Here is a 17779-nt window from a genome sequence, read left to right as displayed (position 1 = left end):
TACATTCACTTACTCAATGACTGTGGAGACTTGATGTCAAAATGCTGTAGTGAGGAAGCGTGGCAGCAGCAGGAAGCGAATTGACCTTTGTGCTGCTTCTCGCTTCAGTGCGAACTAAGCGGCGAAAGCACAGCACATACAAACTACTAGGAGTCGGTCCACTTTGTCGACATTGCAGATTGCTTTGAAGATGAGGCCTGCATGACCGCGCACTTTGTTCGCATCGTAGATCACTTTCAAGATATGGCGCCCGCATGGCCTTGCCGTACGCAGAATCTGCCAGAGTAGAATGCCCCCCTCTGCCTGGTGCCTTGCGCTTGACGGAAGGCAAGCGTGCTTCCACCCCGCTTTCTCCCCCTGAGCGTGTGAGCTTGAGCTGCAATCACTGAGTGACCCTCACAGGTTTCATTTGCACATACAGTATATGGCGCGTGGTGACAACGTTATCGTGCTTGGACTTCATACAAAAGCTTACGACGATGGCAGAGATGCGCCTGGAATGGCCATATAATTGGTATCGTATAAAAGAGGGTCGAAGCATCTTTTCTACGGTCACATTTCAATGGGGCGAAATGCAAAAATGCCAGTGTACCTTTTACTGGATGCATGTTAAGGAACTCCATGTGGTCAAAATTAATCCATAGTACCCTGTTACGGTGTGCCTCATAATGAGATTGTGGCTTTTGCTTGTAAAACCACAATTTAATTAAGCATCTTTTCTGGTTTGCTCCACTCGCAGTATGAGTGATTTTTCTGGTATCCCAGAAGTACAATTCACCGTTTTACATTAATCTAATGTTCCTTGCCAGTGTCTCTTTAAATGAAGCTTTACCTCGGGTGCTCCTGTATGAGTACTTTGGAACAAAAAAGATCATTTTTTTTTGGCAACCAATGTACAATGTTGATGAGGTTTGTTGCATTCAAAAGTAAAAGCAAATCTGCTGATTGTAGGGAGCAGATTTTTTTTATTTAGGATTAATTCTTTTACAAAGTTCAATGTCACAAAATTTTAAATAACACATGTATCAAATTTACTTTTGTAAACTGCTTGTATAGAGACATCTGTAACAGACAAAACTGATGTAATATGCACTGCTCTGAAATATATCATTCATATGTTAGTAATACTTTTGCGAAGCTCTTGTAAGCTTGGCAATATTTTCATGTAAACTGTGTACCCGAATGTCACATTTGTCTGCTTCATATACTCAGACAGATGCAGAACTAAGATATCTTGTTCTGCATAGTTATATTTTTGTAAACATTGTGCTTAAAAATTTTTTTTTCACTTGCTGATCTTCGGCAAATTCCTAAAACACAAGAGGCCCTAAATCGAAATTCTGCTTCCTGCAGTTAGTATGGTTCAGCTTTCTTTCTCAAATGCAACAAATGTCGTTTAAATCAGTCTAGCAAATGTTTCATAAAACCATTTCTGTGTTTTACATGTATTTGAATGGGGAAATCGAAGTTGGCCCCAAGCTAAAGCTTCCTCGTAAGACAATTCTGTTGTTTGTCATGGCTTGCTGCAGCCCCTGTACATCCCACCCCACGTCAATGCCATTGGCTTCCCAAGTCGGCTGCGCTCTCCTCGTCTCTGGGACCCTTGTGGGGAGGCCGGGGGCTGCAAGGGGTCTGCTGGGGTCACCTCACCACCCCCGTACACTCCACCTCCCATGCTCAGCCCACTCCGGTCAGGCTCTGGTCTCTTCTGGAACGTCTTCTCAGGTCCGCGGTCAGCTGGAGCGGTCACACCTCATGCTATCACTCCGAGGGGTGAGTGCTTACTACATCTTGCTATGCGAAGGATTTGGAGAGGGGGAAAAAAGAATTTTTTCTTCAACAGCATTTTCCTGCTGTGTGGAAACATGCTAACTCAAACGGAAACATATTTCACTAAGCATTTTGAGCCTGTATCTCTCAGAGCTGGTGTTAGACTTGCGGACAACTGTCTGTGGCAAAAAAAGCAATAACTATGGGGCAGAGTAGTCCAACTTTGCGTTTTGGTTTTTCAGAGCAGATACGAAAATTAGCATAGCACGCTCGATACGTGTAATGTAATGTGTTTTGCATTCGCCAAAATACAGAAGAGCAATGTGATAAAATAAAATTTAAATTTAACTCTGAGTGGTGGTGGTTAAATGCTGTAGTAAAGATGCAGTAAAGATGCTTATGTTCACCATGAAGATGTTTATGTTCTGTCTTCTCCATGTTAAATGCGAGTGATGGTGTCTTATTTCCCTGAGTGCTGTCATGTGCATGCTTCACTTCTGTAGCATTCCTTTCATTGCTAGAGAAGGTCATCTGCAAGTTGTCTGCAAGACATTGAGTTTCTAGTAAACAGTTAAGCTTTTTATACCTGCCGACTCCTATACTGCAACTACAATAGGTACCATCTCATTCATTTGCCATTTACTGCACCTATGTATATGGCCAGCAAATATCCTCACTATTTCAAATCTTCTATATTTAATAATTCAAGACAGCTATTGGTGGAACATCCAGCACATTCCAGTTTTCATGTATGAGCAAAAAACAGTTATGTGCGCTTCATCCAATGTGTGTGCATGTGTTTCTCCTTTCGTATTGTGCCTTCCTCCAGCAATGCAGCGCAACCTTGCCACACAGAGGTTACAATAGAAGGGCTCTGTTGATAGCTTACTTCAACCATTCTTGTGCCTCTGTGCATGCAGATCGGGTGAGTGCCGCCTACCCACCACCTAGTGGTGGAGGCAGTGGTCTGGTGCCCCAGTCACCTCTGGAGAGTCCGTGCGAGGCGTCCCTCTCTGAAGAGGAGCGCGAACTCGCTCCAGAGACAGACATCCTTCCGTAAGTGAGGCCACTGCAGGCTGAGGTATTTTGTTGGTGCGCTTATTGAAGCCTTGTTGTTAGCCTGAAAACGACAGCATGCTTCAGCAACGGTAACATAGCTAGGGAACCGGAGGGCCACTGTGTTGAGCTATTTGTGCATGAATAAAAAGTGCGAAGAAGCCGGGGATTACGGGGATTATACGATAAAAGCCAGGAATTACGGGCACAAATGTAAGAGACAAGTGCACAGTTATGAACTTTAACCACTGTGTCCAAATTGCTATTCTGTTGATGCACTAGCCTTCTTTTACACTGTTCAGTTCACAACATATGGCAATACTGGCAACACATGGAGGATAATACATGGGAGTGGGCCTGGTGAATTCGTATAACATCTTGCAACAACAAGAATGGATTCCTATTAACAGCTCAGCCTTTTTAGAAATGGCAGACCTGAACTGTTTTAGAACTGTCCCCAAAAGGTTGTGAAGTCAAAATGACTGAAAATAATACTACTCTTCTGCTTAAATTCTCATGTGCTGGTATGACCCATCAGTAAAACATCCGTATAATATACATGTCATGACACTGTACTGTAGTTACTGGTGATCGTGACACCTGCTGGGCATAGGAATGAGCATCAGAACTTTTTTTATGATGCCTCTCAATTCTAATTGTTCTGTGTTTCTGTCACCCAGGCATGTCAATGTTGGTCCCCAGTTCCAAGCCCGGTTGCCCCCTTTAGATGGTGAGTTCGTAGTTCTTGACAAGAACACTTGTAGTTGGGCTTTTATTCCACTGTAGCAAAAGGCTGTTTATAAAGAATACAATATAGTGAAAATTTTTTTGCACTGTCATAAGTTGGCCATTAAGCCAAACTTTGCTGTGCCAGTGCTGTAACACAGCACAATTTCATGCAAGTCCTGATGAATTACATTCTGACTCATCATTTCATAATCATCATTGTGCTGCTGCTACCCATGCAGCCTGAGGAAAGGATAAAAGACACTGTAAAAAGATGTGTACATGGTGATCCCCACAGTTAGTGCATACTTAGTCAGCATTAGAGCACTTTCTTGTCAGCATATATTTTGGGGGGATGTTGTCTTGTAGGTCAACGTTCTTCTGGTGCTTTGTATGATGTCGCATGTAGTTCGTTATGTGGGAAACTGCAGCCGTAGGAAGTTTGGTACGGCCTCGGCTGTCTTTAAGGGGCGCTAAGAGAGTCTGTTCAAGCTATGTTAGTACATTACCCTTCTTCGGAATAAAAAAAAATTCACTCTAACCATGAAAGAAGACATTGTAAGCCAGAAAAGATAAAAAGTAAGAAAGACTGGTTGAGACGCCACCTTCAAGTTTCCACACTGGCTCGCTGCGAAGTCACTGCTTTTCACTACCTCTGCTCAGGCATAGTTACCTTTTTATTGATGGAGATAGACTGCATTATATTCTAAGAGAGCCAAAGAATAAACTTGGCTAGTTTCAATGACCTTCAGTCCGCCACAATGACCCAGATGTGAGAAGATGCTTTGAAATCCACGATGTTACACTGAAATATCAGCGCGGGGGGTTTCGGCACAAAATTTACGAGTTGAAGTTTGACCTCCATTTTTTTCTTCTAACATACAGCCTGTCATTGCGAAATTAACGAGAACAGCTTTTGACTAGTACCTTATCAATCTAAAATGATTTTGTATTTCTCTTTATGTCCCTCAAAACTTATTTCCTCATTTGACACATTCGTTGTCCACAACTTTGTATCTATGTGTGGTACTTTTTCTTTTCTGAGGGTGGATCATTGCTTTAACACAAAGACAGCCATTGATTTTTGTAAGAACTCCAGGTCAATGTGTGATGTTAAGGCTCTTCATCACTATTGAATGTGTGCCTGTCTCTAGTCATCACCATGGCTCTTTGATATGGATAGTACCTATGGGCTATGTAGTAAATACTCAGTGATAACACTTGGAACACTTCATGCTTTGGACCTTTTAATAGCATTCTTGCCACTTCTTTTTTTTCTGTGTTTGGCATTGATTTACCTGTACCAGACAGTCAAACAATCCACTTAATGACAAAGTTCTAGTTATAATCTGTGAAGATGTTGCATAACAAGTAAAGAGTGCTCTGCTCAGTCTTGCATGTCATGACTGTACAGGTCATGACATCTAGGCAGTTCACGATTTCCCTTACTGTTTATTTTGTCATTGTTTTCGTTTCAGCCGAAGAAGCATTGAAGTCTCAGCACCATGCTGACCTCGTCTGGGATCCACGCATTGGAGACCACTTGGCTGACGATGAAGGTTCGTAGTAGAATTGAAATGGAATACACTGAGATAAGTTTCCTGCACATTTGGTGACAATTCACTCTCTGTAGTAATTTATACAACCCCACTGCAATTTTTGTCCTTTTTGAGTAGACCGAAATACATATGTACAATGGATAGGACAAATTATTTTTCTTCTTTTACTTACTATAAGATTCCTTTTCTTTATCGACCCACACCACTATTGTGTAGTGTGAATATGTGTGTGTTCCCAGATAAACCTGATTAGATTGGACCTTTTTGTTTAATTCACCATAATTGCAACATACTCCTGCTAAAGCAAACTAGGTATAATTAGAGAGCACTCAAACACCAAGATTAGCAGGAGAGCAGACACGCATTAAGTGCTTACTTAAACCAAATCTGCAGGTCAGTGCCGTGTATTGTTTGCCTGCTCTTTTGTCTGCATCGCCAACTTTTTTGTCTCTTCTGATGAGGTGAACGATTTCCAAGGTCCCTATGTGTTCTGGACATGTACGGAACTTGACGGGTCTTGAGTGCTCTTGATAACAGAGTAACCCGAAAACTTGGTAATGTAAACACAGAAGGGGCATTCATTACTCTTATTTCAGCAATGACAGCTACCCCAAAATACATACAAGGAATGGTAAACTTTGAATTCAAAATGAAAGAGGCTATTCATAGTGCCAGAGTTTCTGGCATTCTTGATTCCACAAGTACTGACCGTCTTAGTTTCTTCTTTCCTGCATGTAATTGAGGCTCTTGACCACAGCACATTAGGTCTGTCCCAGTATTTAATGCATGCAGTGACATGTAAAAAAAAATGGGAGAGTAGTGGTGCCTCTCTTTTTCACTCGGAAGGAGTCACTTGACCTCTAGTACGAGCTGTATTACTGTACCACTAGACAGAATTTTATGCGAGCACTTTTTGTGTAACTCATTTTTTAGTATGTCGAAATGGAGATCGGCAAGCATACGGAACAGAGGATCAATATAAAATTTATTGTGAAATTTGGCAAGAATGGTGCAGAAGTACTACAACATAGAAGTTGAACTTCAATTCCACAGCCAAAGGGAAAGAAGCACTCGAAACCCTCGCACTCGAAACGCTTGCACGGTCTCTTGTCATAGCTGCACAACTTTGACAGCGACTTCTACTATCACCTGTGCGTAGCACGAGAAAGCTGAACATTGGAAGACACAAAAACCGTGCAGGGAAGACTAACACTGGGAGACGCGAAAGACTTCATCCCCACAAAATCACTTGATTCCTTTTTTTTGAAGTTGAGAGCGCATTTTAATAGGCTGAGGCCAGGTGTGTCTGAGTGTTGAAAAACAGCATGTTAAGTAACTGTGCAACAATTATATCGCTGACCTCACTGCAACTTTTGGGCTGTAGTGGAGAACTACCTGGAGTTGGCGTGCTGTGCGGCCATCCCTGGTGGGGGCCGGAACCGAGAGTATGCCTTCCACATTTTGGCACTCTGCCAGGGAAATCTGCAGGCAAGTGCAATTTTCTGATACCGGTGCATAGTTGGGTCAGTCTAGTACTGCCACTAAAATTCCCAGACCCAACTGACCCAACTCCACGAGTAATCTTGACACCTGTTTGCCTAGAGAGCCCCTAGGCTTCATTCACAGCCTTGGCAGCTAGTAGTCTTTCAACGGCTGTTAGTTACAGAAATTAAGATATGCTACGGTCTTCTAAAAAACTTGCTTAGGCGCGCTCTGTCATTCACTACAGGGCTTGCCATAGTGTGTGTTGTTGCTTTGCAATGTATTTAGTCCAATTGTAATGCTTTGCTTAGGGGCTTTATGTGAGGAAAATGTTGCAAATTGTGCTCACTTTATGAAGAGCTAGGAAAAAAAAAGACAGCTACTATTTATAGAATGCAGAGACAAAAAGCCTATTGAGATATGCAGTTTCAGGTCGGTTCATGTCATTAAGTGTCCCTGTTAATTCAGTCTACCTGTTTGGATAATGTTTTTTTTTTCTCCTTTTCTTTTTTCACATCTTGTGTTGTCATGCCTGAGCTGAACTGTTACAAGCAAATAAACATAATCGGCCCATTTTCTTGCTGACAATTGCCGTTCACTGTAAAAACAGCCGACAGTCTGAGGGTGCCTTTCAAGGTACTTGCATCGTGGTGCACAGGAGGCAACATTGCGGTTGATGGAACGGGAACCACGGCTGCCTGGTGGACACCCATTGCTGACGTACCGCTACCCTGAGTGCCACCGCTGGAGCCGCGAGGAGATGGAGCGCTTCCAGGACGGGCTGGCCACTTTCGACAAGGACTTCCTGCACGTGGCCACCAAGGTCTGTCCGTTGGAACATCTATTTTGCAACCGTTCGGTATCCACTTGGCATCCACTTGCTGTACGCTTTGTCCTGCAGTTTGCTGCCACTGTCTTCACTGCTGCGTGGAAAAGAAACGTGCTGCATTTCTTGCTGATGCGATACTGGTCCGTCTTTCTTTTATGGCCGTACTGCCTCAGTCTATGAACACCTACACAACTCTAAATCTATGGTGTCCGGTGACTATGAAATGTCCACTGCCAGTCACTATTCTTTAGTGCCTAGTAAAAATAAAGCATGATCAAATTTGTCCACCAACCTCGCGAGCATGACATGGCATATTGTGATGTACAGCTTAGTAACCTTTTAGTGAAACCTTTTAGTTTTAAAGAAATTAACTTGGAGCCGCCTTTCGAGTTTGCTTTATGAATGCTTTACGACTTTTATTCATACCCATTCTGTGTTTTATTTAAACTTAAGATTACCACTTTGGCATTGCTTCTATGCCAGCCATGCCGAGCATTGGAGTGAATTTATGCTTTCATGATCCTTCTGATTCAGCGACCGTTGTGCGTCATGTTGCAGGTTGGAACCAAGAATGTACAGCAGTGTGTAGAGTTTTACTATGTGTGGAAGAAAGTGGCACCTGAGGAGTACCGGCGGCTGCGGTGTTTGCGGCGGCGACGTGAGCTTGACCAAGCGGCACCGGAGGAAGACGACATGGAGGAAATGGCTGGTAGCCCCTCAGCCATGCCTGCAGCCATGGCCAAGCCAACTGTGCCCTCGTCGGAACCTGTGCAACCCTGTGAGCCGCCGCAGGAGTTTCCGTGCAGACTCTGTGGAAGGTGAGTCATGTGACTCGGACTAAGTTATGTCAGAGTAGTGAAGTGATTGGGCGAAAACTCATTCCCTAGTTTGTTCTCATTTCTTGGGCTGCCTTGATGTACTTGAGGAACTCCACAAGTACTGACCCTCTTAGTTTTTTCTTTCCTACATATAACCCTGCTGCTTGACCACAACATACAAGGTGTGTCTCAGCAGTTCATGCAGCGAGTCGATAAAAAAGTGGAAGAGGGTGTGGCGGCATCACTCTTTCAACTCGGAAGGACCCGGTTGACCTCCAGCACAAGCTGGATTGCTCTATGACAAGGCAGAACTTTATCCACGCACTTCTTGTGCAATGCATTGTTTATTTTTTGCCTAAACGGAGATCGACAAGCAGACGGAACAAAAGATCAATGTCAAATTTCTCGTGAAATTAGACATTGGTGCAGAAAATTCATCAAATGTTTCAGAAAGCCTGTGGAAAGGATGCCTTAAAGAAAAGAATGGTTTCACGTGAATCCAGGGTTTTAGGGAAGGCATGAATCCAGGCACGATGCAAGATCAGGCTGCCCCTCCATCTTGTCCAAAGATGAAAACGTAGAGATGTGCATTCCCTTGTGCTCAGTTACTGCCAAATGACTGTTACAATGATGGTAGAAGCACTTGGTTTAGGAAAGTTGCCCACTTACCAGGTTCTTACTGAAAATTTGGAAATGAGAAAGGTTTGTGCCAAGATCATGCTGGAACTGCCAAATCTTGAGTAAGAGTTGTGACAGAAGGGATGTTGCATTAATTGGAAAACTTCAGATGACCACGATCAATCCCTGCAAAGGGTCATCACCAGCGATGGTAAATTGCAAATACGACATCAAGCTAAAGTTGCAGAGCAAGAAGTGGAAAAAGAATGGTGAGCCAAGGCCAAGTAAAGTGTGGAAGAAAGAAAAGCAAAAATCGGTCATTTTGATTTGACTGCCGTGGAATCGAGCACAAGTTTATACCTGAATGGCAAACTTTCAATGCAGCCTTCCACATCGAGGTCCTGAAGTGTCCCAAACATGGCGTGCGAGACCAAATTTTTAGAAAGAGGGGCACTGGATTCTGCACCACAATAATGTCCCTGCACAATCTAAACTGATAGCGCCAGAGTTTTTGGCACGCAATTATATCACTGAGCTGGAACGCCATTCCTACTCGCCAGATTTAGCCCCGTGCACCATTTTTTTTTGTTCCCCAAATACAAACTGGTACTCTGTGGAAGAGGTGACACCAGTGTAGTGTGTCTAATGGAGGAGTATCTTGAAGATGACTACATTGATGTATCAGAAATTGTGTAAAATTATATTTTTAAAAATCTACTGCACAATTCTTTGGGACACATAAATGTTTCAGAGTAGAAGGTGCAGCAGTATATTTCACTTACCATTTGTCTATCTAAACTTGCCATGAATGTTTGTATGCAGAAATAGTTGTGCCGGTTATGAACTCAATCTAGGGGTCTTTTCCCCACTTTATCCCCACATGCATGCATTAATTATTCACTTTAAGACACACTCCGATTGTAATTCAAGCCAGACAGTAGTGAAGTCATGTCTGCCTAGCAGAAATTTAAGACTAGTGCCATTTTTGAGATATCCACCTCCAAAATCTGCAGAAAAACATATTGGTGTTACAGTTCAGATTGTTCCAAACTGCTTGGTGCACACTTCTGGCAAGTTATTAGCTGCAACTCCCACGTGTTTTGTTATACATTTTAAGGCCAGATATCTACAAAATGGTGATGCTTTTAGCATTGCTAAGCAGACATAACTTCACCGCCACTTGGCTTCAAATTTTCAATTGGAGCATGTGCCCTAAAGTGAATAATTTGAAAGTTAATTAGGGAATCTTTTTAATCAGCTCCCTGGGCTTTGCCATTCCTTGCATTAATGTCCACCGTTTCCATAAATACACCTGTAAACCTGGAACAGGCTTGTGATTGGTGATATCCTTATAAAAGTGGGTAACATGCATGCTCGGAAGAACAAGAGGTATATAAGGTATTATGCTTCCACATGTAAATGTGGATGTGCCACAGTTTGGTGTGTGCAATGTGCGCAGGGTGTTTGCCAAAGTAAAAAGCCGCAACGCCCACATGAAGAGCCACGGAGCCCCTCGGTCGGTGGCCAGCAGTCGCTTCGAGTTCTGAGCACCGGCGGCAGCACTGCTGGTGCCCCCCCCCCGCTGCTGCTGCTGCTGCTGCCACATTTGCTGCAATTGCTCAACGTCCTGGCCATTGGTTCTGGCCCACCGTCCCCGTCCCCCCCCCCTTGCCCCGTGTCGTCTTCTCTGTACATGGCTTGTAAATACTAGGTTCTTCGTCATTCTTTTTAATTGGGGGAGTCGTAACGATCCCGTTGCCAAGGCCGTCCGGCGGGTCTCGTTATTTTTGTACTCGCGACGCGCATTCTCCACAGATTAAAGAAGAGAAGATATGCTGTTGACCACTGTTGGCTCCAATTGAATGACTCCTATTTGTTTCTTTCCTCTGAAGTGTTGCCTCAGTGCAGTCACGAAAGGAAGCTACTATGCGAGTTTATTTACAGTGATGCAGCATGAAACAAAACCTTTCCTCCTTGCAAGTCTACAGGAACACGTTAAACTTGCGTAACCAGCGATTGCATGGAGCCAACGCACTGCATAGCACACAAACCTTTTAACAAAGCTTGCCTTTAGTTATGTAGTTATACGTAGTCATATGTTCACTTTGGTACGTTTGCTGTGCTTTGTTTCACTTCTAGGTATCACATCCACATCACCATGCAGGTAGTAGCCGTACAGTCCTTGTCAAAAGTGTAGGAGCCATCTCTCAAATGACTAGGCCTGTTGCTAGGCGTTGTGCTAGGGCTTCCCACAACTTGCCTACTCTATGTGATATACATAGCTTGGAAATTGCAACATGTGGACACCAATGCTGAAAGTGTAAATAGTTGCTTTTAGTGTAAAATGCCGTTTGAAAAAGCTGCAGTTGATTTTTTTTTTTTTAAGTTTTGACGGACACTGTGTATTAAAAGTGTAGTAAGTCCTGAAGTGCCAAGTGCTGTATAAATATAAATGCTATATGTATATAATTCTCCCAGCTATACTACTGATTCTTTTGCACAAAGGTAGCATTTCGCTGTGGGTTCAATTAAATGCCACATTTGTGGGCACTTTATTTGCCTTCTTTTTTGTCCACTACAAATCTGAAGTCGCCGTCGTATGCAGCAATGTTGGTAAAAAAAAAATTTTATTCCACTGCAATGGAAATGATGCTGCCATCTATCACAGCTACTGTTAACAACCAGTGTTCAACAAGGCGTGTAAATATAGGCATTTATCTAATCCAGGAGAATGGGAAGGCTTGGGACATTTCTAAATGCAGTGTCATGTACAAGCCTTTTTGCTTGAAAATTTTTATAGCTTGTTCAGATTAACAAAAAATGAATTTATTTTGAGAGGGCCCTAAACAGGCTGGATGTTGTGAATGCCTCATTCAAAGTGGCAATCGCCATCCCTTCATATTGCTGATTGCAGGCATCATTGCCCTGCAGGTTACAAGACTGTAGATGAAGAAAAAAAAAATATGGTACATGAACTTGCACAATGATAGCCAAGCGTTTGCTTGTCAAATTAAATTATGCACATGTTTGGCTACTGTCGCACTACACTTGTCGTATATTTGTCGTATATTTGTATCATGAACATTTCTAGGAACTAGTGCTGAAAGTTGGGCGAGTGGGTGCTGGTATTAATAAGCATGGTTGCAGTAGGCTTGTGCGAATATTCAATCGAATATTATGCAGGGTGTGCACAGGTCCTTGAAAGTCTTGGAATCCTTTCTTTCTTTCTTTCTCCTTGAACACTCTTTAATTTCTTGATCCTGCACAGCATGACTTCATCGCAGTCACACCCTCTCGCGCTTTCTCCCTTCCACCCCTTCTCGGTCAGCACTGTTGGACTCGTGCTTCAGAAGAGTGGAAGGGAGACGGGAGAGAGGCATGCGAGGCTGGCAACGTGGCGAAATCGTGCCGCATCAGGCGCACGGCACAAAAGTCGGTACGGCAACTCGCTTTTTCATACGGCCCTCGTGCTTTATCTTTGAAGTTAATACATATACAGCAGGTGCAGTCGTCCCGCTTCAGGCAATGCTACCAGCCGCGGTGGACGTGAAAACTTCGCAGGCTTTGTTTCGCACAATCGATATAAAGACATCATTGACATGGCATGAAAGTGTATCTTTGGTTGTAGACTCTAAAATTGAAAAAAAAAAAAATTCATCGTGAAATTTGTTTCTTTTTCCGGTGGCACGATAATGCAAAGAGCTTTGTGACCCCTTCCATGCATGAAGAATAGGTATGTCGGCGACTGTACTCGTTTACATAAAAGGTCCAATTTCAGTATGATGAAGTGCCAATTTGACATGCTTCGTTATCTCTGAGTTTAGCTATAGTGTACTGAAAACATTGTTACAGTAAAAGATTGCTGTATGGGAGGCCGCTCTACACCCTTTAAAAAGCTTTGACAAGGCCTTGAAAGTCCTTGAATATCCTTGAATTTCTGTCTGTGAGACCTGTACGAACCCTGTTGTGCTATTCCATATTTGCTTTGGCTCAAATTTCATCAAATACTTTGAGGTCAAATCCTTCGATCTCAATTTCCGTGTTGAAATTATTTGGAATGATGAATATACATATTTTTTCTGTGTACAGTATACTACCATTAATTCGACTTTGGGAAATTCTATTTTTCACTTGATTCAATCCTGGCCGAATGTCCTGGTTGGCATTCATGCATTTCTATGGGCCTAGACTTCCATTACCTTGATCTCAAAATCGGCCTTTGCCGGATAATTTGAACTTGATCAGTAAGCATAGGGTGCCTCAAAGCGCACCTCCTACCTCACTTTGTGCAAGGTGGTGGCATTCTTTGAAATGGTCCATGGCGACAAATCGACTGCGAAAGGAGTTTTCTCTGCATGCTCAGTCATTTTCCATCGCACCTTCGACGACTGACACATGTCTGCATGGTTAGCAGCCATCGCACGCCTTGCCAGCGCTGTTGCGACTTTTGCAACATGACTGGGTACTGCATTCCGCAATGCTCTAATAATTCAAGAAATGGCCAGCGATTGTTTTCATTTCTGAGATATAGAAAAAGAAGGCTTCTATGGACAGCGAAGATTAAATGCGGCAAGTGGCAGCCTATGAATGCCTCGTGTGCGCAATGTGAGTACAGCATGTTCTGCTTTTTTAGCTGGTTTGTAATCGCGAATTAAAATTCAGGGAAACAGTGTATGTACAGTAAACTTCACGTTTTGTTAGTGTACGGGTTGACAGTGCGACATTGCGAAAAATAGTCAGAATTGTGAAACCTTGCGGAATCAAATCCAAGTTCAGCGATGCTGTTAACATGAATAGACACTTGCAAATCCTTTTTATTCCTTCAAAATTATCAAACCAGTACACTCTTTAGTTCCTTTATGCATAGTGTTGTAGTAAAATATTGATATTTTGTGGCATCCTAGCTTGCCCTACAGAGTTCCAATTTCGTCTGCTCGTTGCCGAAGGTATGTGTTCCATTCATAGGAGCTTTCTGTTTTATAAACCTAGTTCTTGTGCGACAGTTTTATGAACCACCGAAGTTGGTCTGAACAAGTTTGCCGTTACCAAAACTGGTGCAATTCTCACAATAACGGTAATTTACCCCACACTCTTAACTTTGCCTCCATATTTACTTTATTGCTCCCAAATTGCCTACAATTACCAGTTCATTGCGACATTTTGTTCTTCACATAGGTTCGGGTTTGCACTTATGCGTCTCTATACACACGTTCGTTTTTACACATCTTTCATTTACTCTTGTGAATGTCGGCTTAGTTTTTTGAGCACTTATATAGTCTCAATAAGAGGTTCGACGTAGAATATGACATCGAACATCATTATTGGCAAACTGCGCTGCAGCCACAACCAGCCTTGCTCTGTAGAGCTCGTGGGTTTCCATGCATGAGTTTTTATCACTATAATTAAACCACAACAAGCAAGACCTTGTCACCCAAGACAACTGATCACTGTTCTGAATGCACAGCAGTAATGTACAATAATTACTTCATGCCCAAATGCACACCAGGATGTTAATTATATGCCACATACCACAGCAAGTTTTTGGTCTTTTCATTCATTGCAAATTAACATGGTGTGCTTTCTTGTAAACATGCAGGCTCACTTCGAAGAATCTAGCTTGGAGCAAAATCGGGCAAACAGGTTTAAGAAGCTGATGCCAAATGCTGTACCAACAGCGTTTTCAATCAGACGCTTCCGTCATCTTCAGAATTCCTTATACAAAAAATCCTGAAGAAAAATCGGTGTGTGCCATGCAGAGCTGCACTTCTGGGGGCAAGTGCCTGCAAACATGCCTACATATCCACACTGAAAGAATATGTTCACGAAGGCAGCAAGCTTCATTACTCAAAGAAGTAATGAAAATGCTGAAGTCATGTGGAGGGCACTTCGATGGCGTCATTGCTTGGACCAATACAATCTTCAAAAGTGAGGTCGCTGGTGCACACTGTGACTAGTTATCTTACTAAACCCCGTATTCAGAAATGCAACTTAAGTCGAAGCCCATGCGTGACTTGATTTAGATGACTCCCGACGTTAACGTGCCCAAAGACACTCACTGCGTTTCCTTCGACGCGTTCACGACAGACGTCGCTTAGATCAAGTCGAGCACGGGCTTCAACTCAAGTTGCATTTCTGAATGCAGGGGTAAGACTCGGACACCAAGTGCGGAGGCATGCGGCCATTACAAAGAGGTTGTTGAGAACCTTCCTATCTCCAGCTATGCTCGACTAATGCAGGGCTACATCTGCATGAAATGAAAGCACTAGTGATTGAGGGGCGCAGGAGCAAGATATGCATCGGAGTGAACATCCAATAAATTTTGGTTCAGTCAGTGAAACTGTAATCCTCATTTGCTATTTGTTTGATTTATTACTTCCAAAGTAGATGACTAGGGGTGGTGGCTGCTCTCCCCATTGCATCATGCAGTGTGTATCGCCTTTAACTTTTGAAATGCTTGAAGTGGTCTAGATGTACCCTGCACGCATTTTTTACCATTTTCAAACTGCATATGAAAAAATTATATGCAGAAGTCGGAGGCAGATGTGGTCTAGTTTCAGTTCACAACTGCAAAAAAGAAAAGCAGTTTTTCGTGCACCAGCTCGAGGCAAAGTTGTTTGAGCTGCATTGGAGCTGGAAAAAATGCAGCTGGAAAAGAAGGAAAAAGAAAAGGTAAGCAAATAACTTCAATTAATAGACCACGCAATATACCTTGCATTTTTTTCTTTAATAAAAAATGGGCCGCAAATCGCCCTTGTGTTGCCATCCGACACGCTAGCAAAACTGCCTTCGCGTCGTTTGTATGTCTTATGCAAGCGATCTTGTGCGCGACAGCAACAAGTGATGCTATGGAGATGGTTGTTGCGTTCGCTCGTCGCCTACAAGCTGTACCCCATGCGAGCGACGTCTCCCCGGTGTTGCTTATGTGAGGGTAGCAAATAAACGTCGAAACTAGCGTGACGTACGTGTGCTTTATTAATGTAAGTTGATGCATTTTACTGTAAAAAGCAGCATAAAATATTTCTGACGGTCTTGCAGTAGGTTCCTATTCTTTCACATATAAAAACTCAATTGTTTGCTCATTCCGTTCGACAATCGGTAGTATTTAGTGATGTACATCCAGTTGGGGCTTCGTGCTATTGGCTAGTCGCTTGGAGTACTTCCGGGCGACGAACGACGAATTCTAGATTTCCAGAACCGAGCGATCGAGCGACAAGACCGAGCGATCTGTTCAAGCGACGGCCTGTTTCATCCATCGAAGCCCGTCGCTCGACGTGCACAAAATCACACTTATGGGGTCTCGCCTTTATTGCATAACGCGGTGTACTGCGGCAAAACTGACTAAAAAGCCATGTGGCAAAGCTGACTTTAGGAAACCGGCTGCCGTTGTGCAACTCAGACCCTTGTCTTTTTTCTTTTGTTAAGTCGGGTGCACGTTAGGTTTCTACTTTGCTTAGGTGTTTTAATGTCATTTCTGTGTTAGTTTTGTACTTTGCACATATAGGAAGTGAGTGCAGATTTGATTCGGGAACGCGTTAGAATCGGAAGAATACTGCCAAGTAAATCGGGCAGTGTGTTTTGGCGTTTTTTCTGCATGTTGTGTAAGTTGACCCACCACATAAGTAGATCAATTTTGTCAGTCCTGTCAGGGTCGAATTCATGGAATTTGACTGTATAAGCCACACCACCAACTACAACACCCTGGAAAGGGTGTTGTGGGCTGCTGAAATAACTGCATAGAACACCTGAATATCTGTAAAAAGTCTTTAGTCGTGGATGCACGAAACTTCTAAGTCATATCTTCAGCCAGCTGTTCCCCTCCTCTTTGGTGATGTAGATGGTGGAGAACATTGCCCTAAAGGTAGTTCCACGGCAGCGTGGGCCGTGCTGTCGTGAAACCACGCTTCGAGGCAAAATTGTGGGCTGAAATGAAGTCGCACCTCAAGCCCGAATTCACATATAGCTTGTACCCCGACATAACTGTTAAAAAAAAGTTGCGTCGGTGCGTTTGCAGAACAGAACAGGTTAAGCTTGCATGTAGATGGAAAGCATCAAGCTGAATTTGCGCAACACAGCATAAACTGTCAGTGTCTTGCAGTCGAGGTCGCACCTCGCAGCATTGCTTCGACTTCCATGATCATTGGTGAGCTTAGCACCATGTTAGTATGTGCGAAACCATCAGCTAGAAAGATGAGTCACCCCAGCAGCAGAGCCTGGCACAAGGTAAGCTCATGCAACCATGAGCCTTATTGCTGGGATCCCACAGTGAATCCCACTCGTCAAGCTAGAGTGGTGTGTCGAGTCCATGAGAGCACAACAAAGCACGCCATGGGGCAATCTAGTCCAGATCGGCCAGTTGGGCCTAGCCATGCACCCACCAAATCATGTTTTCATTTTAGCCTTCAGCTAAAAACAACCAAGCCATTTGGCCAATCCAGCAGTGATGGTAACGCGTCACTGGAGTTCTGGCGAAATCTCTCCGCTTAGAAAATCGAGGAGTGTTCCATCGTGGAGTGGGTTGCTCCAAGATAACTAGCAGAAAATGCAAACCTGCTCTAGATTGATCGATGCAAATCAGTTTCTCTGCCATGGAGCAAAAGAAAAATTGAAAGGAGCATTTAGCTATGCTAGAAGGCCTGCCAAGTAAGGGGAGTTCTGCAAGCTTCAAATTTCAATACAAATGCCCTGTTTATACTATTGTGTAGATCTATAGATTACAAGACAGATTGATGATGTGTGCAAACCTCAGCGATTGCTCTAAAGCAAGAGAAAATAAGCTTGTGTGATGTAGAGTGCCAATGGATTACCTTATCACTGGGAGCTTGCAGATGCTGTGCAGACATCCTCCAGCATCTTTCTGTCCACTTGCTTTCTTCCTTAGTGTTTCATTACTGGAATTTTTTATAATGCACTTAATGCAGAAC

General features: G+C 43.3%; 1 protein-coding gene across 4 annotated transcripts in view; it reads left to right on the top strand.

The window, feature by feature from the left end:
• The window catches only part of LOC135917902 (zinc finger protein 541-like), a 33294-nt gene extending 22594 nt beyond the window's left edge, over positions 1-10700 (top strand). For all 4 annotated transcript variants that reach the window (XM_065451522.2, XM_065451521.2, XM_065451520.2 and 1 more), the window contains 8 exons: positions 1530-1773; positions 2691-2826; positions 3507-3556; positions 5031-5111; positions 6496-6599; positions 7252-7416; positions 7981-8240; positions 10318-10700. In XM_065451522.2, coding sequence (XP_065307594.2) covers positions 1530-1773; positions 2691-2826; positions 3507-3556; positions 5031-5111; positions 6496-6599; positions 7252-7416; positions 7981-8240; positions 10318-10405 — 1128 coding nt within the window. In that variant the 3' untranslated portion in view covers positions 10406-10700. The remainder of the gene's footprint in view (positions 1-1529; positions 1774-2690; positions 2827-3506; positions 3557-5030; positions 5112-6495; positions 6600-7251; positions 7417-7980; positions 8241-10317) is intronic.
• Positions 10701-17779: the final 7079 nt, after the last annotated feature.

The sequence above is a fragment of the Dermacentor albipictus genome, chromosome 10 (genome assembly GCF_038994185.2).
Source record: "Dermacentor albipictus isolate Rhodes 1998 colony chromosome 10, USDA_Dalb.pri_finalv2, whole genome shotgun sequence".
Taxonomy (NCBI): domain Eukaryota; kingdom Metazoa; phylum Arthropoda; class Arachnida; order Ixodida; family Ixodidae; genus Dermacentor; species Dermacentor albipictus.
The sequence above is the reverse complement of the archived record's forward strand: the minus strand, read 5'-3'. Positions and strand labels throughout refer to the sequence as shown.